This window comes from Furipterus horrens, unplaced genomic scaffold (genome assembly GCF_987537825.1).
Source record: "Furipterus horrens unplaced genomic scaffold, mFurHor1.1.pri manual_scaffold_7, whole genome shotgun sequence".
NCBI lineage: Eukaryota > Metazoa > Chordata > Mammalia > Chiroptera > Furipteridae > Furipterus > Furipterus horrens.
Genome location: NW_028327177.1, coordinates 52,743,207 through 52,762,669, shown reverse-complemented (window position 1 = coordinate 52,762,669; position 19,463 = coordinate 52,743,207). Strand labels below are relative to the sequence as shown.

Sequence of the window (19,463 nt, the reverse complement as noted above, 5' to 3'; positions counted from 1 at the left end):
GGGCTGTGAACAAACACAGGTAGGCATTCAGCAGGGCTCCTACTTCAGACTGTTGAGTACTAGCTGTGTGATCTTGGGCAGGTTATTAACATCTCTGTGCCTCAATTTTCTCACTGTTAAATTGTATTTATCTTGTAGGTCTGTTGTGGAAATTAGTTGTTAAGAGAACTGATTAGGTACAATACAACTATTTTAATCAGAGGGAGATGGCACTATTTTAGTATGAAAATTTTTACCTTATGTTCCCAGATCTAACTGAACTCTAGAAGATCAGGGTTCCTGGATTTGCCCATAAACACCAATTGGAAAATCTGGGGTTGTGGGCCTGGTGGTTCTTCATCAGTGTGTAAGAGATAAGTTTTTAGGAGATGCTTTTACCACTGTGGCAGGAAAGAGATTCCTGATTCAATACAGGATTCCTGGTATATCTTTCTGAGTGGCCTTGAAGCATCTGTTATGTTGGCCCATTCAATAATAAAAAAATAAGAGAAAACTCTGTAAGAACACAAAAAACAAAGAGGTTTCTTCAGGTTTCACAACCAAGCATATACCCTCCCTGTCCCCTAACACACTCCCCAGAAGTCCATCAGTTACCTATACAGAAGCTCCCATAAAAGAATAGCTCTCTCTAATTGTTTTACCTCTTCCTTTCTCTGGATAACCTTAAATTTCACTTACCAGATTGTCCATGCATTTATCCCTTAATTTTCTCTCCCATTTCTGGCCCCAAAGAATTGAAAATGGATATCTGGCTTCCTGTTACTTATTTTTAAAGTTCTCAGGGGTAGAAGCCACACACATCCTTTGTTTTTCCTGATTCTGGTTATTCCACTTAGTCACTTTGCACAAATAGTCTGGTCCTGGAATCCTCAGCACTGCAGCTGTACAGGTGAGTAGTGCTGTAGGGTCAGGCAACACCCAGGCTCCTGCTGTCACACCCACTACCCTGTCTGTCTCAGAGGATGGCCCACATATGACCATGATCACCACTATTTTTACAAGGTGTAACACTGACAGGGGGGAAAAAAGCACTGTAGCATTTTCAAAATAACCCAACTCAAAAAAAGAAATTACAGCTTTACTGCAGTTTTATAGCATTTTTTTCCACATATGGAATGCTATATTTCCAGCACATATCTGTCAACTTCAGCTTCCAGTGGGCACTTTGTTTCCACTGGGCATTAGTGAAAGAGCTAGAACTTTGTAAAACTTAGACACTCTTAATTATGGAATCAGTACATGTCTTCCATTAAAAAAGATATTAGATAGTATAAAACATATTAGGACAACTTTTCATAAGAGTAAAGGAATATATGCACATGCAAAAATAAAATATGAAACTCTATAGGAAAGAAAATATTTAAAATCACACACCATTCAGAGATAACCAATAAGAAAACAGTGATCTTCACACGGGAGTGCTAAAATGCAGTTAGCAAATAGTTTTATGTAAGTGCTGTGGTACAAGCATAACTATTACACATTAAACATTACAAATAAACCAACATTACTATAAACCAATATATACAAAATATTTTAAACATTGCCTATACATTCTTGGGAAGTGTTTTATAGAGGGAATTTTCAGTCAGGAAAGATTTTCTAAGGAAATACCAAAACAATTGACATTTCTGACTATTTTTGCTACTATGGGCTAGTTTCTACCACTGAGTTGTTTAAAAAAAAAAAAAAAGGTTATAGCTTTTTTGTCTAATCTCCTGCTATGACTAATGAAGATCTTTTTGAAAGGGACCCTGGGGTTGTATTCATTGGTGCTGTGCTCATATGAACTCAGGACTGAACAGCTCTATAGCTTTCATAGACCTCTATTCACACCACATAGTTGCAGCCTTCACATATTTGTTGCTGAACAGCTGCACTGCACATCTGTGATAGCCAGTTATCACTTATATCACTTACTTTCTCCTGACTACCTTTCTCTTCAGTTTCAATCAAGATGACCTCTGTTAGCCTAAATATTTCAACTTTTTTTGGGAATGTATAAAATAGTACTTATCATCTCCAGCTTTTCAATAAGTAGTTCAGAGATAAGGATAGAGGATGATACTTTTGAAGATAGTATAAAGGAGAGAGAAAGAGAGAGATTGATTATGTGATTTGACTAGAGAAGCATTGTTCTCTAACTAGAGTTAATCAAAATCACCTGAAGGGCCTATTAAACACAGATGGCTGGAAACAACTCTCACTCCCATCCCCAGGTGATGCCAAAACTACTTACACTTTAAAAATTACAGACTAGGGCATACGATTGTTCCGAACCACAAGTACCACAATTTTTATTATTTATTTGTTTGTCTATTTATTTTTGGAAAGAGGAGAAAGATGGGAGAAAGAAAGGAAGAGAAGCATCAGTGTGAGAGAAATATCAATTGGTTGCCTTTTACACATGCCCCATCTGGGGACTGAACCTGCTACCCAGGATGTACCCTGACAAGGAATCAAATTGTCCACCCTTCACTTTTCAGGATGACACTTAACCAACTGAGCCACACCAGTCAGGGTGTACCAGCAATTATAAACGAATAGTGACCTATGACAATGTATAAAAGAAGATCATAGTTAATAAAAAATAATCTAAAATCAATAAAAAAGACCAAGAAATAATAACAGAGTAGGCACAATCAATCAGCAAGATGAAATAAGTAGGATACTGGAGCAAAGTACAAACATGTTAAAAGATGTTTCTAGCCCTCTCCTCTAAGTTTCTTTAAATTTTCTGGACAAAAAGCCTCATCAGAGACCACACTTTGAAGCTCTAGAGTCTTAGCAAGACCATAAGAAGCAGAGATTCCAAGGCAAGTGATAGTAATATGCAAATAAATCTGCCCCAGGAAAAGGAAAGCAAAAAGGACAACTGGTTTTCTAGGGCTCACTGTCTTCTTTTCCTTCTAATCTATTATTTTCAACTTGATTGTTTCATAGCTTCTAGATAATTTTTTATAAGCTATGATCTCTTTCATACATTGTCCTAAGTCACTCTTCATTTATAATTGACACATTAGCCAATATAAATAGTCCACAATCATTACAACACCAATATCTATGCTGTTTTTCCATAGAGAGGGTAGTATATTAAGCAGAATTTGGTTTTATGGCTACTTAGCATATGTATCCACATACATATTAATTATCTTTCTATCAAGAACAGAGCAGTAACTGTCTGAATCACAGATTTCATAAAAATCACTTTGCGTCTGATCTACTGCCAAGACCAAAGCAATAGTCAAGACTGGAATTTAGCAGATTTAATTAAATATTCAATGATTGCCATGAATATGAAGGTCCTAGCACAAAATCCCCTGGATGCTTCTAGACAATATATAGAGCAGAATTTTGAAATAACCTCTAAGAGTCTCATTCCCTGATGTGCATATCTATATAGTTCTCCCAACTGCTTCAGTGTGAGCAAAACCAGTGAATATGATAAGGCATCACTTTGTAATTATATTATGATATATGCAAAAGATAATTTGCTGATGTAATTAAGGTTACTAATCAGTTGGGTTTTTTTTTTTTTTTCTTTTCACTGTGTGGTTGCCTCTTATGCGTGCCCCCAACTGGGGACCTGACATGCAACCTAGTTCTGTGCCCTGACTGGGAATCAAACCAGCGACACTTGGCTTGCAGGCCGACGCTCAATCCACTGAGCCAGGGACCTAATCAGTTGGTTTTGACTTAACCAAAAGTGAGAGCATCTGGGCAGGCCTGACTTAAATACATGAGTCCTTTAAATCGGGGTCCAGAGATTAGAGACAGGGGAAGTCAGAAATTTGAAACCACAGAGACCTCCTACTGGTCGTGGGGGAGCAAATGGCTATTTTGCAGAGTCACATGACAGGCAACGGGCTGCTGCTAAGAGGTGAAAATGACCCCCAAGTGAAAGTCAGCCAGGAAAGAAGGACTTTAGCCCCACGACTGTAGGATGTGAATTCTGTCAATAAACTGGATGACCTTGCAAGAGGAGTGAATCTTAGATGAGATCACAGTCCCAGCTGACACTTCATTCCCGTTGTGGGACACCCTGAATGGAAACCCAGCCATACCTCGCTGAACTGATAAATGGGTAAAGTGTAAGGTACTAAGTTTGTCCTAATTTCTTATGCAGCAATAGAAAAAAAAATACAGAAAATAAAGTAATTTTTAATTGGCACAAATGTGTCTTAATAGTTCTGCTTTATTATACCCCCCCTGGTAACTTTATCAACTATGCTAGAAAGTCCATGTGTAAAATGGAGTTGAGTTCTAGACTAAAATCATCATGCACAGGTTTTTTACCTATGTGAATGTCTGGTGAAAAATATGAAATTTGACTATATGAGAAACTCCTTTACTGACTAGGTCTGTCCCATATATTGCAGATTGTCTAATAGGGCAGGCTCTCACCCTTCAAATATCAGTTAGTGTTCCTAAGTTACTACTGCTACCCCAAACAACTCACACATTTGGCAATGCCCTCACAGATTAAAACCATCCCCCAGAGAATCACTGAGTTAGTCCCATATACACAGGCTCTCCTAGTCTCATTCCTATCTGCTTATCCTCTCTGGGAACCCTATTATCTCTTAACATTCCATGAGTACATTGAATATTTTCCTGTCTCTGGGCCTGTGCTCATATTATTACCTCCATCCTTTCTAATCTCAACCCCTTCCTTTCTTATTCTCTCACACATACAAACATATACATACACACACGCACTGCTTTGTTCAAATAAAATGTTAATTTTAAAGCACTTATCAAAACCATACTTTCCTCTTAAAGTTTCAGAATCTTCTCTCCCTGATTCACACACACAAATGGAAATGTCTCCCAACTTCTTTAATCCATTGTATAACTCCAATTACATTGATGTATATTGTATTTTTTGTGTACCTCTATTATCTATCTCATTACATTTTAAAAGGAGTTCCCACAACAATACTTACTAAATTAATAAATATTACATAAAGAGTATTAGTAACATGGTATATTTTAGTTTCCATTCAGATATTCAAATTTTGGAAGATTTCCCCATTGAGCAAATTCAATTCTTGCCACATTCCAAAGAAGGCATGCCTAAAGATTAGCTTTCTCTGTCACTAATCCTCCAATTCTTCCCATTAAGGCAAAAGTAAAGATGTGCAATCTCTTTCTTCCTCTTTCCAATGGAGTAAGAAATAGATCAATCTGGAAAATAGATCCACTCTGTAGCCAAGTACACCATAAAATTGCTTACAAACAATTCCCTAGAATTTACTTGGTAATGTAATAACACCCCACAGTTGTGGTTTGGCACTTCCATCTCCCTGGAGATGATTCACTATAAGGAGGCAAGAGCCATGCTTTTGTCCCAGCCTAGAACAATTTACAGTGGTGATGCTGGAAATCAAGACTTCTGATTTGAGGTATGTTTACATGCCTCTCAGTCCAGGTGTTTAATGATCCAAGCAGTGAGCTGGACTCACTGGTGCTGACAGTCTCTGACTGCTCAGGCCTCAGGATCTTAAAGACATCCTGTGACTTAAAAAGAATCTTGCTGAGTACTCCATCTTCCCTGATGTTGATAAGTGTTAGAAACAAGGACATAGTGACTCCCAAGCCAGTAAAAAGTCATTGGTAGCAAAGGGCAAATGTAATTAAAGGGTCTTAAGGACAAATGTAATTAGAGGATCTCTGAGAAGGGAGTTGACAGCACTGGGATATCTACAAACCACAGAACGGGCATTTAGATAACCGTGTTAGATTGTAACTCCGGAGTAACCAGTAATGGAGAAACAGGGAAGAAGGAGAGGGGAGGGGGAGCTAATTGCGTTAGAGCAGGGAAGCTAATCGCTCTCACTTTAGGGCAAGGAAGATAATCACTTTAGAGTGGTAATTTTAGGGTGGAGAAGATAATCACTTTAGGGTGGCAATTTTAGGGTGGGGAAGCTAAGACTATAAAACCAGTTTCCTTTGTCTACTTGGCGCACACATTCTCCTGGCTGTGAGGGTGCACCCAGCTCTGCAGACTTGTGAATAAATGCCTCGCTTTACTGCTCAAGTCCTGTGTCCCAGTTTTTATTGTGAGCATTTCTCACATAAGGAAATCAAACGAAACTAAGTACAAATGGTGTTTAACCTTAATTGCTTTCTGAACAGTGTATCCATTCCTTAGCCTTAAAAGAATAAGTGATTTGATTTCTGTTTTTCTGGTTTTGAATCTGTGGATGATATATATAGACTCATTTGTCAGGAAGTGTTCTCTTCAGTTGACCCTTTGAGCTTCCTCTGTTGTAAGTTTCAAGTACATTGTAATCATTCCTGGGATGTGCCTGTGAGCTCATTCCTGGACCCTCCCTGTTGATTAGCATATCTGCAAAATCCAATAAAAGGAAGGTGCTTGCACTGCTCAGGGCTGATGGTCTGAGCCAGCCACAGTCCTCCATGCATACCGGCCATTCATCCTGCTTGCTGGAATTATCTCAGCGTCCCCAACCATATTCAACACTTCAAGTGGCCATGAGCAAACAGAGCAACAACAACAACAAAAAAGAATGGAAACCTCTGCATTTCCTATTGACTTATATAATAGAATAAGAATCAGTAAAATAGTAAAAATTGTTGATGTGTTTTCTTCTTTTCTCCAACGAGCTTCTTTGATTTAATGAGTCCCACTTGACCATTAGGCTGAAAAGTCAATGTTTTAACATTCATTGAGTGGTATGGATAGAGATAAGAGTATTTTTTAAATAGCAATTGTGTTTATGTGCATGGGAATTGATCAGAAATGAATGGAGAAAGTTAAATTAAATATTCACCTCATATAAAATACCAAAATAATTTCCAGATAGATAAAAAGTTAAATTATTAAAAATTGACAATAAAAAAAGGAAATTTCTAAGGTTTGAATGGTGAAATGTTTTATAGACATAAAAATGGAATAAGTGGCAAATGACTGCATAAAAACTTATGTTTAACATTGAAAAATATAATAGATACTGCTCAAAAAAATTATAAAAGCCAAAATGCAAACAATCTAAGAAATGATTATAACAAATCAGAAAGGGTTAATATTCTTACACTTTTATCTTTTACAAATCAAAAACTGAGTGGAAACATGGACAAATACTGGGTAAACAGACATTTCATATATATGAAAATGGGTCATCTTCATTAATAATCATAGAAATGCAAATACAGTTCCTTATCTTGTGATGTGATATGATATGGCAAAAGTTTACATAATAATATTAAAAATTAAGTGAGAGCAAGAATGTAGCAAAACCAAACACCTCTACTCAGCTAGCTTGTAAAAGTAAAAATTGTTAACCTCCTCTCTCTAAAGCAGTGTGCCATTATGTTTTAGGAGTCTTAACATGTCAGACACTTCACTATAATAATTTCATTTTTATAAATATTCTGAGAAATAAAAGACAAAAACATTTATGATATAATGTTTTTAAAAAGTATGTCTATAGCCAGGATCTCAACTATTTTATGTATGTGTATAACTAGAAGTAAATCTGTTACAGAAACAGGGGAGTCCAAAAATCCCCAGAGTTTGCTGCTGGGGGATGGGGAGAAGTAAGCAGCTTTTCAAATGCTTCCACATGCCTGAGGCTGGTGGCTACTGTCTTTCTTATGCAAATGGCTTTAATGCATCCAAAGCCTCAGGCAGATGGGAGGAGTCTTGAACCAGGGGACGGTATGGAAAGCACACAGAGCCTACGTAAGGGTCTGTGAATGGTCAGAACTGTTTGCAACGCCCACTGCGTCAGATGACGCAGTCAGGGATATATAAGCAGCTGCAGACATTTTAGCTCGGACTCTCTCAAGCTCTCGTTCGGGCTCTGGCTCTCACTGGCGCTCTGGCGCTCGGACTCTCTCTGGCTCTCGCTCGTGGTCTCTGAGACTCTCAGACTCTCTCGCTCTCTGACTTGGGCTCTCTCGCGCTCTGGCTCTGGTGCTCTGACTCTCTCTGGCTCTCGCTCATGCTCTCACTCTGGGACTCTCGCTCTCGGGCTCGCGCTCTTGCTCTCGGGCTCTCGCTCTCTCGCTCTCCCGTGTGCTCCCTCCACGTGGCTTGGTGAAGGGGCCTTCTCCATGTGGCTTGGAGAAGGGGTCTCCAGGCTGCTTTAAGAGGCTCTCGCCATGCGGTTTTGAGAAGGAAAGGAGATCTGTGCAGTTTGCAGGAAGAAGACAGTTTGCAAGGAGGCTGAGAATCCAGGCGGTCCTGCATTGAGAGCTGGAGGGCACCACAGCACAGAAAGGACCTCCCCAATCAGATTGAATGATTGGCAGCTGCTGGTAAAACTGAACTGTGTTGGGAAAGTAGGGAAACGGTTTCTCTGACTTCCCTAAAACTAGCCTGGTTTGGAAGGGGGGGAGGCAAGGATATGTGTTTGTGGGTATTTTAAAGAGCATAAGACTTAACAACAGAAATCCGCAAATAACTAAATCTATATAACTGTTAAATAAACAATTCTTTTTCTTTTCACCAAACTCTGGTATTGAGAGTTATAATTTTGGCGGCGGGCAATCGGGCCCCTAACTAAAGAGCCCGTGGGTTTGTTTTCAACTGGAGCAGCCCAGGGGTTCTGTAACAAATCTAGGAGAAAATAGGGTCTACCTGTTAAATAAAACTATCTCTGATGTGGGAAATTTTTCTTTCTTTTCCAAGTTTTCTATATAAACATGTAATGATTTTATAATTAGAACATCACAAACAGCCTATTGAATGGGATTAGCAAAATCATATAACTTATTCAACTTGATTCAAAAGAGTTTTACTGAGTTATTTTTATGGCCATGCCAGGTATAGTCACTAGAGATTAAAGTTCCTGGTTCATTGAGCTCATGGTCTAATAAAGGACATAGACATGTTTTTAAAATAGTCATTGTAATAAGAAATGAAAAATCTGATAGTTAGGTGACACTGGTTAATAAAATTATACAGGTTTTAGGTGTACAGTCCTATAATCCATCATCTGTATGTTGTATTTTATGTTCGCCAAGTCAAGTTTCCTTCCATCACCGTTGATCTCCGCTTTACCCTTTTCTACATCCCTCCACCCACTTTCCCTCTGATAATCACCGTACTATGGTCTGTGTCTATGAGTTTTTTCTTTGCTTAATTCCAAAGTCTCCCCAAGAAACTCAATATAATAAATAAATAACTAATAAAGTAAAAATAAATTTCAAAAAATGAAGGAAAAATGAAGACTTGCAGATGAACTCTGGGAGAATTTATCTGCTCTCCAAGAGATATTAAACACAAAACTCTTTAGGTGGAAGGAAAATGATATCAGGTAGAAATTTGGATCCACGGAGAGTAATGAGAAAAAACATCAGATCACTCACACATTCAACATATATGAATTCCAACCATCATCTCAGCAAAAGAAACCAGACACTGAAGGCTACATATTATATGATTCCACTTATACGATATTCTAGAAAAAGTAAAACTATAGTGACAGAAAGAAGTTCAATGGGTTGGGTGGAGTGAAAGAGATTGACTACAAGAGCACACAAAGGAACTTTTGGGTTGATAGTGAGGTTTTATATTTTAATTGTGGTAGTGGCTACATAACTATATACATTTACCAAAACCCATCAGTTTTCCTCAAATGAGTGAAGTTTAATGTGGGTAAATTATAATCTAATAAAGTCAATTATTTAGGGGAGAAATCTGATAATTAGTATGGAGATATCATAGTAATAAAGCAAAAGACATTTATGGAATAAAGAAAAAGATACACCTCAGTCATAGAAGTCATATGTAAAATGAGTAAACCATGGTCTGTCTTCCAAATACAGCCTAACTAACTTCACATTAAAGTCCTCGGCCTGCTTTCAGAATGAAGGATTGAAAATCTGTTAGTGCTATTACTTTTAAAACATCACCGATATTGACATTTTATTATCTACATAGTTCCAATTATCTCAATGATGTTCTCTTGTTCACTGAAATAGAAAATTTAGGTTATAATGTTACAGTAGGCAGCTAGTTAGGTATTAACAGGAAATAAGGGAGCAAACAAAACAAAACATCTGACTACACGGGAAAACAGCTTTGCAATCACCCTGGGATATAACGAGTGTTGTTCTGCCTGCCTAACTGGGGAGGGAGAAATGATGCAGATGAAATTCCAAAATGGCAACCATGAGGGCACAAGTCCAGGGAAAACCTAAAAACAAGATTATATATTCTGAAAAAAAAAAAAAAAAGGCTGCTCTTTTACAAACCTAAGGAAATATAAAAAAGTTCACACAAAGATCTGAGGGCAGCTGCTCTCTCTAGCCTGCCCACTCTGTCTTTCCAGACGGTGTACCTTCACTTTTTGCTTAAACAAACCTTGTCACTGTTACTTAAACTTCTCCTATGTGAAGGTCACTGAATTCTTTCCTGCAACACCACAAAAGGCAAGGAAGTTATTTCCTGTGGAATCATAAAATTTGATCACTAAGTATTTTTTCCTAAGCTTTTAAAAAACTTTGCTGCACAACTGCTGCAGCAGATCAGTATTTCCCAAGAGTACGAGTCTGTCCTGTAAGGGAAGTGGGGCTGACGGCTCTAGGGGTAAAAAAGTCATGGGCGTCAAGAGCACATAGGCCTTAAAATCAGGCAGAGGAACTTTGACTTTATCTTTCAGGTATTTAGAATTCATTTAAGATATTTAAGTAAGAGAATGACAAATCTGAATAACATCAAGAAGAGTATTCTGTCAACTCTGGGGGATTCATGAAGAAAACAGAAACATATTGCAAAATGGAAAGTGAGGTCAAAGTAATGCATTTACAATGTATGTAGTAATGCTCCAGGTTAAATGACAAACTTGAAAAAAGCAACATTGTGACCTTTTGGATAGGGGCAGTTTAAGGAAGCAGATGGAATCATGGATGACTCTTGAGTTTTCAGGCATGAGTGACAGTTGTAACAATATTAAATGGCAAAATATATTTTTATTTGATGAACCCTTATTATCCAAACCTTTAATGTTTGATAGTCCCTGTCAAGTGATAGTATGATACCACAAACGTGTTTGTACATATCGCAATTAATCGTAAATGAAATCAAGCACTAGCTAAATTTAAGACAGAAATCAGCCTGGGGTGAATAGGTGCTTTCAAAAATAAGTGAGGACTCATTTTTGCAAAGAATTATCTAATTAGAAAAGCTTACTTTATTCTTACTTGCAGAAAGCCAAGAAGAATTAGATCTCCAGGATGATAATTATCTTGATCCTGGAGCAGAATTCGTTTTACCTCATGAATGTTCAGCCACTTGTCTTAAAAAAAGATAAACTATTTTTGTAAATTAGGAGGTTCAGACAGTTTATACCTGGATCAACTACAGCAGTCTCCCTAGGCACACTATTAGGAAAGTTGGGCTTTGAGAGCCTCCTGGCTGGAAATTAAGACATGCCCTGTGATATGCATTGAGCTGCCTGTATTTGAGCTCATCTGTTCAAACAGTAGGTTGCCAGTCTATAAATCACTCAGAGCCCAGCCACAGTACAGGATGAAAGCTGCACAGGGATTACCTTGGCGTCTAATGAAACACTAGAGCTGCACTTTCTACAGCAGAAGGCTAATCTGCTCTGACAACACCAAAGCACCTGTGCTCTTGTGTTCCTTATGACTTTTTTCAGCTCTTTGCAAGAGCTCCAACTATGGGTCATCTGAGACAACCAGAATTTTTGCATTATTTTAGACAAAAAAAATTAATGTAAATCTACTAAAGAACTTTATATATGTTTGACTTACATTTTGTAACTTCTCTATTGGTTAAACCAATGCATGGCTAATTTTTTATCCTTCTTTGAGCTACCAGTTTTATTTGAGGAAATGACTGGTTCTCTCATCATCATGTGTACCAGTTTGTCATATATGTGCTACCAACAGTAGTGCTATTTTAGGAGGCTATTTTTTTTTTTTTTTTTTTTTTTTGTTATAAGAACAAGTCTTACATTCTTATTAGCAAGGTTTAGCATGGAAATCAGGTACTGAATAGTAGCGATGCTAGCAGGCGGTACTATGGTCAACATTACTTCTTCCTAAAAAGAATAGAGGAAGGAAAAAAAGCACAATTCTGATTGCTCTTTACACATTTCAGCCTCTCAGAACTTCATCCAAAACAGAGAAAACTAATACAGAAACTCCCTCTGCTCGTTTTCATTGCTGAAGACTGTTTTAGGAATGACAGAATGACAGACTCCCTCCTCAGAGATGGGCTGCGTGTGGTAGAAATCCATTCTCACAAGGAGGCTGGCTCACCAAGGAGGGAACGAGGCTAAGCTTGCAAGCAAATGGCCTGTGAGGGTCTGGCTTTCAAGTCTGTGACATTGCTGTAGACCTGAGGGGACAAAAGACCCCTCTACTGTGGCTTCTGTTGGTTAAAAATACGACAGGCACCTCCATGGCACTTCAGTTATTTAAAAAACTTCACCCTCCTTTCCCCCCTCCAACTGTAGGAAAGGAGAAATTCACTCAGCATTTATTTGTAGGTTTCTGAAGTGCTATTAAAATTCAATCACATGTACAAGCTAACAGACAGCTCCAAATTGTTAGGATGATCTCAAGGGACCCCGAACTGGACAGTGAAAGTTGACCTAAACTGAAATGAGCTGGACTTCCGCTGTTGGCTCCATCTCTCCACACCAACAGTCATGTGTTTGTTCCCCCCGGAGTGGTCCCGCGCCACCCCTCAATGAGAGCACTGGGCAGCAGCAGGGTGTGGTTTTGGGGGAAGCTACTGGTTTCGCCATTTGCTTCCAGAATCACATAGACTATGACAAACTGTACACTGAACACTGTTTAGTCCTGAGTTGGGAGAAAGCCTGTGGAGGAGGGCCGAGTTCATTAGGACTCTTCCCTCCGTGGCATGGTGTCATACACGGTCTTTAGCTCTCTCTTCTTCCATTGCTGGACTTCTTGTTTCTTTTTCATTGGCGACCCCTTCTAAAGTCTTCTTGCTCACTGCTTTACTGGCCTCATCCTTGGCGTCCCGCTCTGCAAACTTTGCGAACATGTTGGCGTAGATCCTGCGGTCCCGCTCATTGTGCTCCTTCGCCTTCTTCTGGCAGATGGAGATCTGCACTCTTGCGGCCTTATTCTGGGGGTTGACTTCCAACACTTTCTCAAAGTCGCCCTTGGCCAGCTCAAACTCATTCTTGAGCAGCCGGGCTTCGCCCCTCCTGTACAAGCCCTTCTCGTTGGTGCTGTCCAGTCCGAGGGCCTTATTGCAGCACTCGACGGCTTTGCCGTATTCTCTGAGCTTCAGGTAGCACATGGCCAGGTTCAGGAAGGCAGCGAGCAGAAACGATTCCGAAGCTTTAGATTCCTTTTCTGATAAGCCATATTCCATCTCCAACCAGGATACTATCTTCCTGTACTGAATCACCGCCTGCATGTACTTGCCTCCCTTAAAGTACACAGTTCCCTTCTCTTTGACAATGGCAGCCCGCTCCAATTTTTCTTTGGTATCCATCTCCCAGGATTCTTTGGCCTTTTCGAAGCTCTTAAGTATAACTTCATACATAAGCTCAGCATTAGGTTCAATGCCAAATACAGGCTTCCCTGCCTCTCCAAAACCGTATCGTGGTCCAATATATAAAATGCATTGTTCTCCCCGCTGCATCTTCTCCAAGGCTTTGTCAATCCCAATAGGAATGTCATGGTCTTCCCCTTCGCCAACGATGAAACCCACATCTCTGCAATCAAACATCCTTTCACCACAGTGGCCTTCCAGGTGGATTTGTACTGTTGCTCCCTCGTTGGGAAATGAATAGCCTTCTCCTTTCTGTTTGATTCTTCGGATAATGCCTCCATCTTGAAATAAATCCTCTCCTTTGAAATTAAGGAGTTCAATCTCAAAAAAGAGAGTTGCATTCGAGGGAATTTTGGGGACACTGCCAGCTGAGCCATATGCGTACTCTGGTTTGCACAGTAAATGGCACATCTCTCCTTTTTTCATGGTGGCCACCCCAATGTCCCACGCCTTGATCACTTGGCCTTTGCCAAGATTAAAGACAAATGGTTCACATCTATCATGACTGGACTCAAACTTCTTTCCATTTGCCAATGTTCCTGTGTAATGGACATAAACTTTATCTCCAATCATTGGTGTTTCCTCACTATTCCCCACTCTTTTGACAATCTTTAATACCCCTCTGTCTTTTTTAGGGGTGATATCCTCTCCGTGTTCGGCGACAGCTGCTGCTGGCCTTCCCCTAGCCTTCTTGGCACCTCCATCAGTAGTCATTGTCTTTTATGAGCGGAGGGAATACCTGTCGCCGCGGTTGCTCTTCAGCTCCCTAGGAGGCTATTTAACTGATGTATTTTTGCTTTAATAAGGTAATGACTTCTGCAGCTTTTCATCACAGTATGCCCTAATGCTGAAGAAAGAAAATATAGAACATAGATTTATAAGAAAACCAAAACATAAATAGTGAAGTAGAAAGTTATCTACTAGCACCTTTATTCTTCCAATTAGTGAAAATAAATACATAAATATAAGACCAGTTCTATGAAATTAGAATTCATTTTCCCATTCTCAGAACAATGTTCACCCTACTGAGATACACTGAGAACCATCACTAATGAAGCACATGTTTAGATTTTTAAATCTCTGATAAATATAAGCATCTTCCAAAATCCCACCACCACAGAGAGGCCTTTTTGAGTTTCATAGGCTGCACATTTAATTTCCATCAAAACAGCTGGTAGAAGAAGTCTAATAAAAAGTCTATCAGACTCTGTGAAGTAATAGAGAAATAATAAAGTCATGTCCTCCTAACCTCTCTGATAATAAAAGTCAGCTCTTTATTTTTCCCTTCTGTAAAGACCAAACCAACAGAACTACATCTGGATTACCAACAGTTTGATGGGCTAATCCAATATGTGAACAAGTATTGTTCTTCTAAAGAAAATAGCTATTTAATTAGGATTAAATATTTGTAACTTGGCTTGACTTAAGAAAGTTAATTTAAAATAAGGGGAAAATCTTAAATATAAATTAAAGTGTGAAGTTGAGCATAACCAACTAAGGGTTGTCATCAAAATAGAGGTATAATATTTTTTTCAGATCAGAATCTAATTAATTATTGATACCAGGGAACAATGCCAAGATAATCACTTTCTCCCTCCACTCAAATATTATTCCTAGGCCAGTAGAGAGATAAAGGCATGTTTATGATTTCTTACATTTATAAATATAAGTTCAAAGAATGCATTTCAAATCCCTACAGTCCTAACTGATTCAAACCATTCTCTTACTAACTTAGGTCTCTATCAGTCTTAAAACCTAAATTTAGACTTGTTTATAGATATAACCAAAATAATCTTAAGCAGCCAAGACAAAAGTAGACTTAGGCTGTTTTTAGTAGAGGCAAAGGCCTTCTTTAATAAGGTCTCAAAAATATAACCTTCTCGATTTCCAAACCTCTTCTTTAGTCAGGCCAGACTATAGGAACTGTTAATTAAATAAGTAGGCCATTAAACTGAGGTGGTTCTAAGGCCTTGGAGGCCTACTTAAGCAAAACTAAGACTGTAAATGCCTCAGGGTTAAGGAATAAAAATCTAACAGCTACCAACTACAAACAGCCAACTAGGCTTTTCCAAATAAAGCAAACACTCAGGCTGTACCCAATTTTTTTGCTGTGTTTCCACAGCTGCTCTATAAAAGCCTTTCCCTGAGTTCTTGTCTTGAAGCATTTCTAACTACTTCTAGTTGGCTGCTGCCTGATTGGACTTGATTTTTGCCGAAATAAACTCTTAAAAATTTAATATATTTTAGTTTATCTTTTAACAGAACCTGCAAGAAATGAGAGGTCCTCACAGCAGGATCTAAAGAATTTTTATTCAGTTTTTTCTGTCAACACATGTGATATGTTACAGAACTACAAGGATTTGACTGATAAGCATAAAACATTATTCAGTATCAATTAGTTCTGTTAATTATCATTTGTTCTCAAATGTCTCTTTCCAAAAACATAAAAAGAATACCAGAGCAAGACAACTGTTAAACTGTTTCAGTATGGAAATCTCTTGAGTCTCTTTCAGTCAGATTCATACAGGAATTTGCAGTGGTAAATGTAATGTGCTCATAGGAAAAACATGAGAAAAATCAATGAGAGGGTAATTTTTTTTTTTTTTGCCTTGGCTAAAAAAAAGGAAAAAGAAAAACTCCTTAAATAAGTATTTGAAAATTTAGTACTAAATCAGAAGGTTAAATAAGAGTTAGGACAGTAAGTTGGGAAGAGAGCAATTTTATTGAAGCATGGTTCAAAAGAAATCCAGGAAAAAAATTATAGCAAATGGGAAGGGTTTCACCAGAGTGGACACGTCTTCACAACATCATGCCAACACTATGATGTTAAGTTTTCACATTTAAGTGAAGTAATTTCTTAACTATTAGTAGATCATAACTAACTAGTTATAGTAAATCACAAATGTAGTCAAATTCAATGTAGAAAGGAAATAACAAAGATTGTTGGTTCTACATCAAGTTTCTAATCCATATGCATCATTGTTTTAGAATTAACAATAATACATGTTATTTATTTCATGCTAACCACTGTCTTTGTGCTCCACAATATTATCTTCATTTCACACAAGACTTATTTTACATTTCTTGCTCAAGTTCACCCATCACCAAAGCTGATAACTTTAATCCAGCTTTAACTACTTAGGCTACAAATGACTTAGAAAAACATCTTTCATTTTCAGCAAATAAGTGATTAAAGTATACGAGGTCTGTCTAAGAATAGTTTGCATGACATCGATGTAACCTGGCAGTCAAGGAGAGTAGACTGGAATGCACATATGTGAACAATGGCAACTTCACTGTAGTAGTCGGTGGGAGTGGTAGACAACTTTGAGTGCACATGTGTACTGGGTGGCCATCACATTCAGAATGACTGAGCAAGTGGAGAAACAAATCTGCATTAAATTGTGCTTAAAACTTGAATATTCCTCCATGGAAACTATTCCTATGATTCAAAAGACCACAGCTATGGGCAACTAGTGACTGGCAGATTCACATGACAATAATCCCCCTCATGCATCACCTCTCATGCAGAGTTATTTGGTGAAATATCAAATCACCCAGGTGGCTCACCCCCTTATAGCCCAGATTTGGTGCCCTGCAACTTCTGGATTTTCCAAAAACTAAAATCACTCTTGAAAGGGAAGAGATTTCAGACCATCAATGAGATTCAGAAAAATATGATGGGGCAGCTGATAATGATTGGGAGAACTGATTGAGGTCCCAAGGTACCTACTTTGAAGGAGACTGAGGTGTCATTATCCTATGTACAATATTTCTTGTATCTTGTATTTTCTTCAATAAATGTCTCTATTTTTCATATTACATGGCTGGATACCTTCTGGACAGATCTTGTATGTTGTTCAGAGAAAAATTTTGGTAACTAAGAATTTATCCAATTAAATGTGATAATATATTGAGTCACTAAATCACAGTTCTGTTTTATTTCAAGTAATATTTCAACACATACATAATTCTTCTTTGAAAAACATAGTAACTTTCTCTTCATCACTCTTTATCCCATCAGTGGGAGGCATGAGTGTTAGCTTGGTTAAAGTGAAGCCCTGGGTGATGCAGTTCAATGGATTGAGTGTCCGTCTGTGAACTGAAAGGTTGTGGGTTCAATTCCCAGTCAGGGCACATGCCTAGATTGCAGGCCAGGTGTCTGGTTGAGGGTATGTGCAAGGCAACTGAGCAATGTTTCTCTTATACATTGATGTCTCGCTCCCTCTCTGTCTCCCTTCCTTCACCTCTAAAAATAAATAAAATAAAATAACATAAGAAGAAAATGATCATTAAAAACAAAAAACACACTTCACCAAAGACTATCCTCTTAACACAAATGAAGGAGCACTCTTGCACTCAAGACTGATAGGAATTTAGATGCCCAAGTTCTAACATTTGCAGTAATCTTTTATCAAAGAGAGTTGCTAATGCATTAAATCTTGATTAGCATATTGTCTGACACAAGAAAACTATGTGACTCACAAACTATATAATCTTCAATAGCTAGGTATTGCAATTCATACAAATGCACTGATTTTGGAGCAAAAACAACTGGGATTTTACCCTGACTCTACAACTTCTGTGACCTTAGGCAAGGCATTTAATTTCTTTATCCTCCAGGTGTTTCATTTTTTAAATAACAGGGCAAAATTAGATTTAATTTTATTTAAATTCAACAAGCAGGTATTGTTGCTCTGAAAAGTAAACATTAGGGCCATCTCAGGGTGCTTTCTGACTAAAATCTTATTGTTACAGAGTGGGATCCCCCAGAAAACTCCAGAGTCTGTGATTTGGAGGATGGGGGAAGGAAAACAGCTTTCAAGATGTCTTTGCATATCTGTGGCTGGTAGCTAGGGTCTTAATTATGTAAATGCCTTCGGTTCTTCCACAGCTCCAAGGAATAATGAGCGGTGAATAAGCAAGGCCTGTAGAAGGTTCTGTGAATGGTCAGAACCAGTTACCACACCTACTGCATCACAGGCCACAGTCAGGGATTTAAGGAGAGGGTGGCAGACATTTGGGGAGGAGGAAGAAAAGAAGAGAGTTCGGAGCAGCTAGCGGAGGAGGAGAATTAGGCGGTTTACAAAGAGAAAGGGAGAGAAAGAGAATCATGCAGTATTGCAGAGAGGTGGAGGAGAGATCCATGCTTTCTTTGCAAGGAAGCTGGGAACTCCACAGATCTAAATATGCATAATCTTTAAATAAACAATCCTTTTTCTTTTCACCAAACTCTGGTGTTGAGAGTTATGCTTCTGGTGGTGGGCAATCAGGCCCCTCATAACTGAAAAGCCCATGGGGTTCTGTAACACTATGAAAATCTACTCCTCATGCTTTCAAATTTTATAATTTTCTCTGGTAGATTGTGTTTAAAGTACATCTTTTGTGTTTAAGCTATTTAAAGAAAACTTCATTTTATTCTTTTCTAGCAACATGGATGTGAAAACCAATAAACTATATATTGTGGTTCTATTGAAGTGGATTCAGAGCATCTGAAGGTTGGGTGAAAAAAGGTTAGTGTATATATGTGACCATGTTTATTAAATATAAAAGGATAGGTGCTAAAAGCTGGTTAACTTCAAAGACTGGTCAGAAGAACCTGTGGTGATGTCTGTTTCTACATTACGGGTTCACTCTGGCAACCCCTTTACTTAGAATTTTATTTTTCATCACAACCCTATTTAATTAGTCATCTTTCTTCTTAAAAAATAAAAGATAGGATAAAAATAAAAGCAATCTCATTTTCTATGAGTTTCTATCAGTTTTCACACTTAGTTTCTTACTTAATCAGGGTAACTTTTTGGTTCTCCCACTTTGTCATTATTATATTAATTACACAATGAAGACATATAAGCATAATAAATTCTAGTGCCACAACACAATAAATCACATCTTGTGTTTGGTGTCACAGTGGTTATATAATAAATATGTT

The 19,463-nt window shown here is 38.2% G+C and overlaps 1 protein-coding gene across 1 annotated transcript; it reads right to left on the bottom strand.

Moving 5' to 3' along the window:
• Positions 1-12,462: 12,462 nt before the first annotated feature.
• On the bottom strand, positions 12,463-14,291 carry LOC150004459 (peptidyl-prolyl cis-trans isomerase FKBP5). The gene has a single exon (XM_090283710.1). It carries the CDS (start codon positions 14,243-14,245, stop codon positions 12,872-12,874), a length of 1,374 nt encoding a protein of 457 aa, XP_090139836.1. The 5' UTR covers positions 14,246-14,291; the 3' UTR covers positions 12,463-12,871.
• Positions 14,292-19,463: the final 5,172 nt, after the last annotated feature.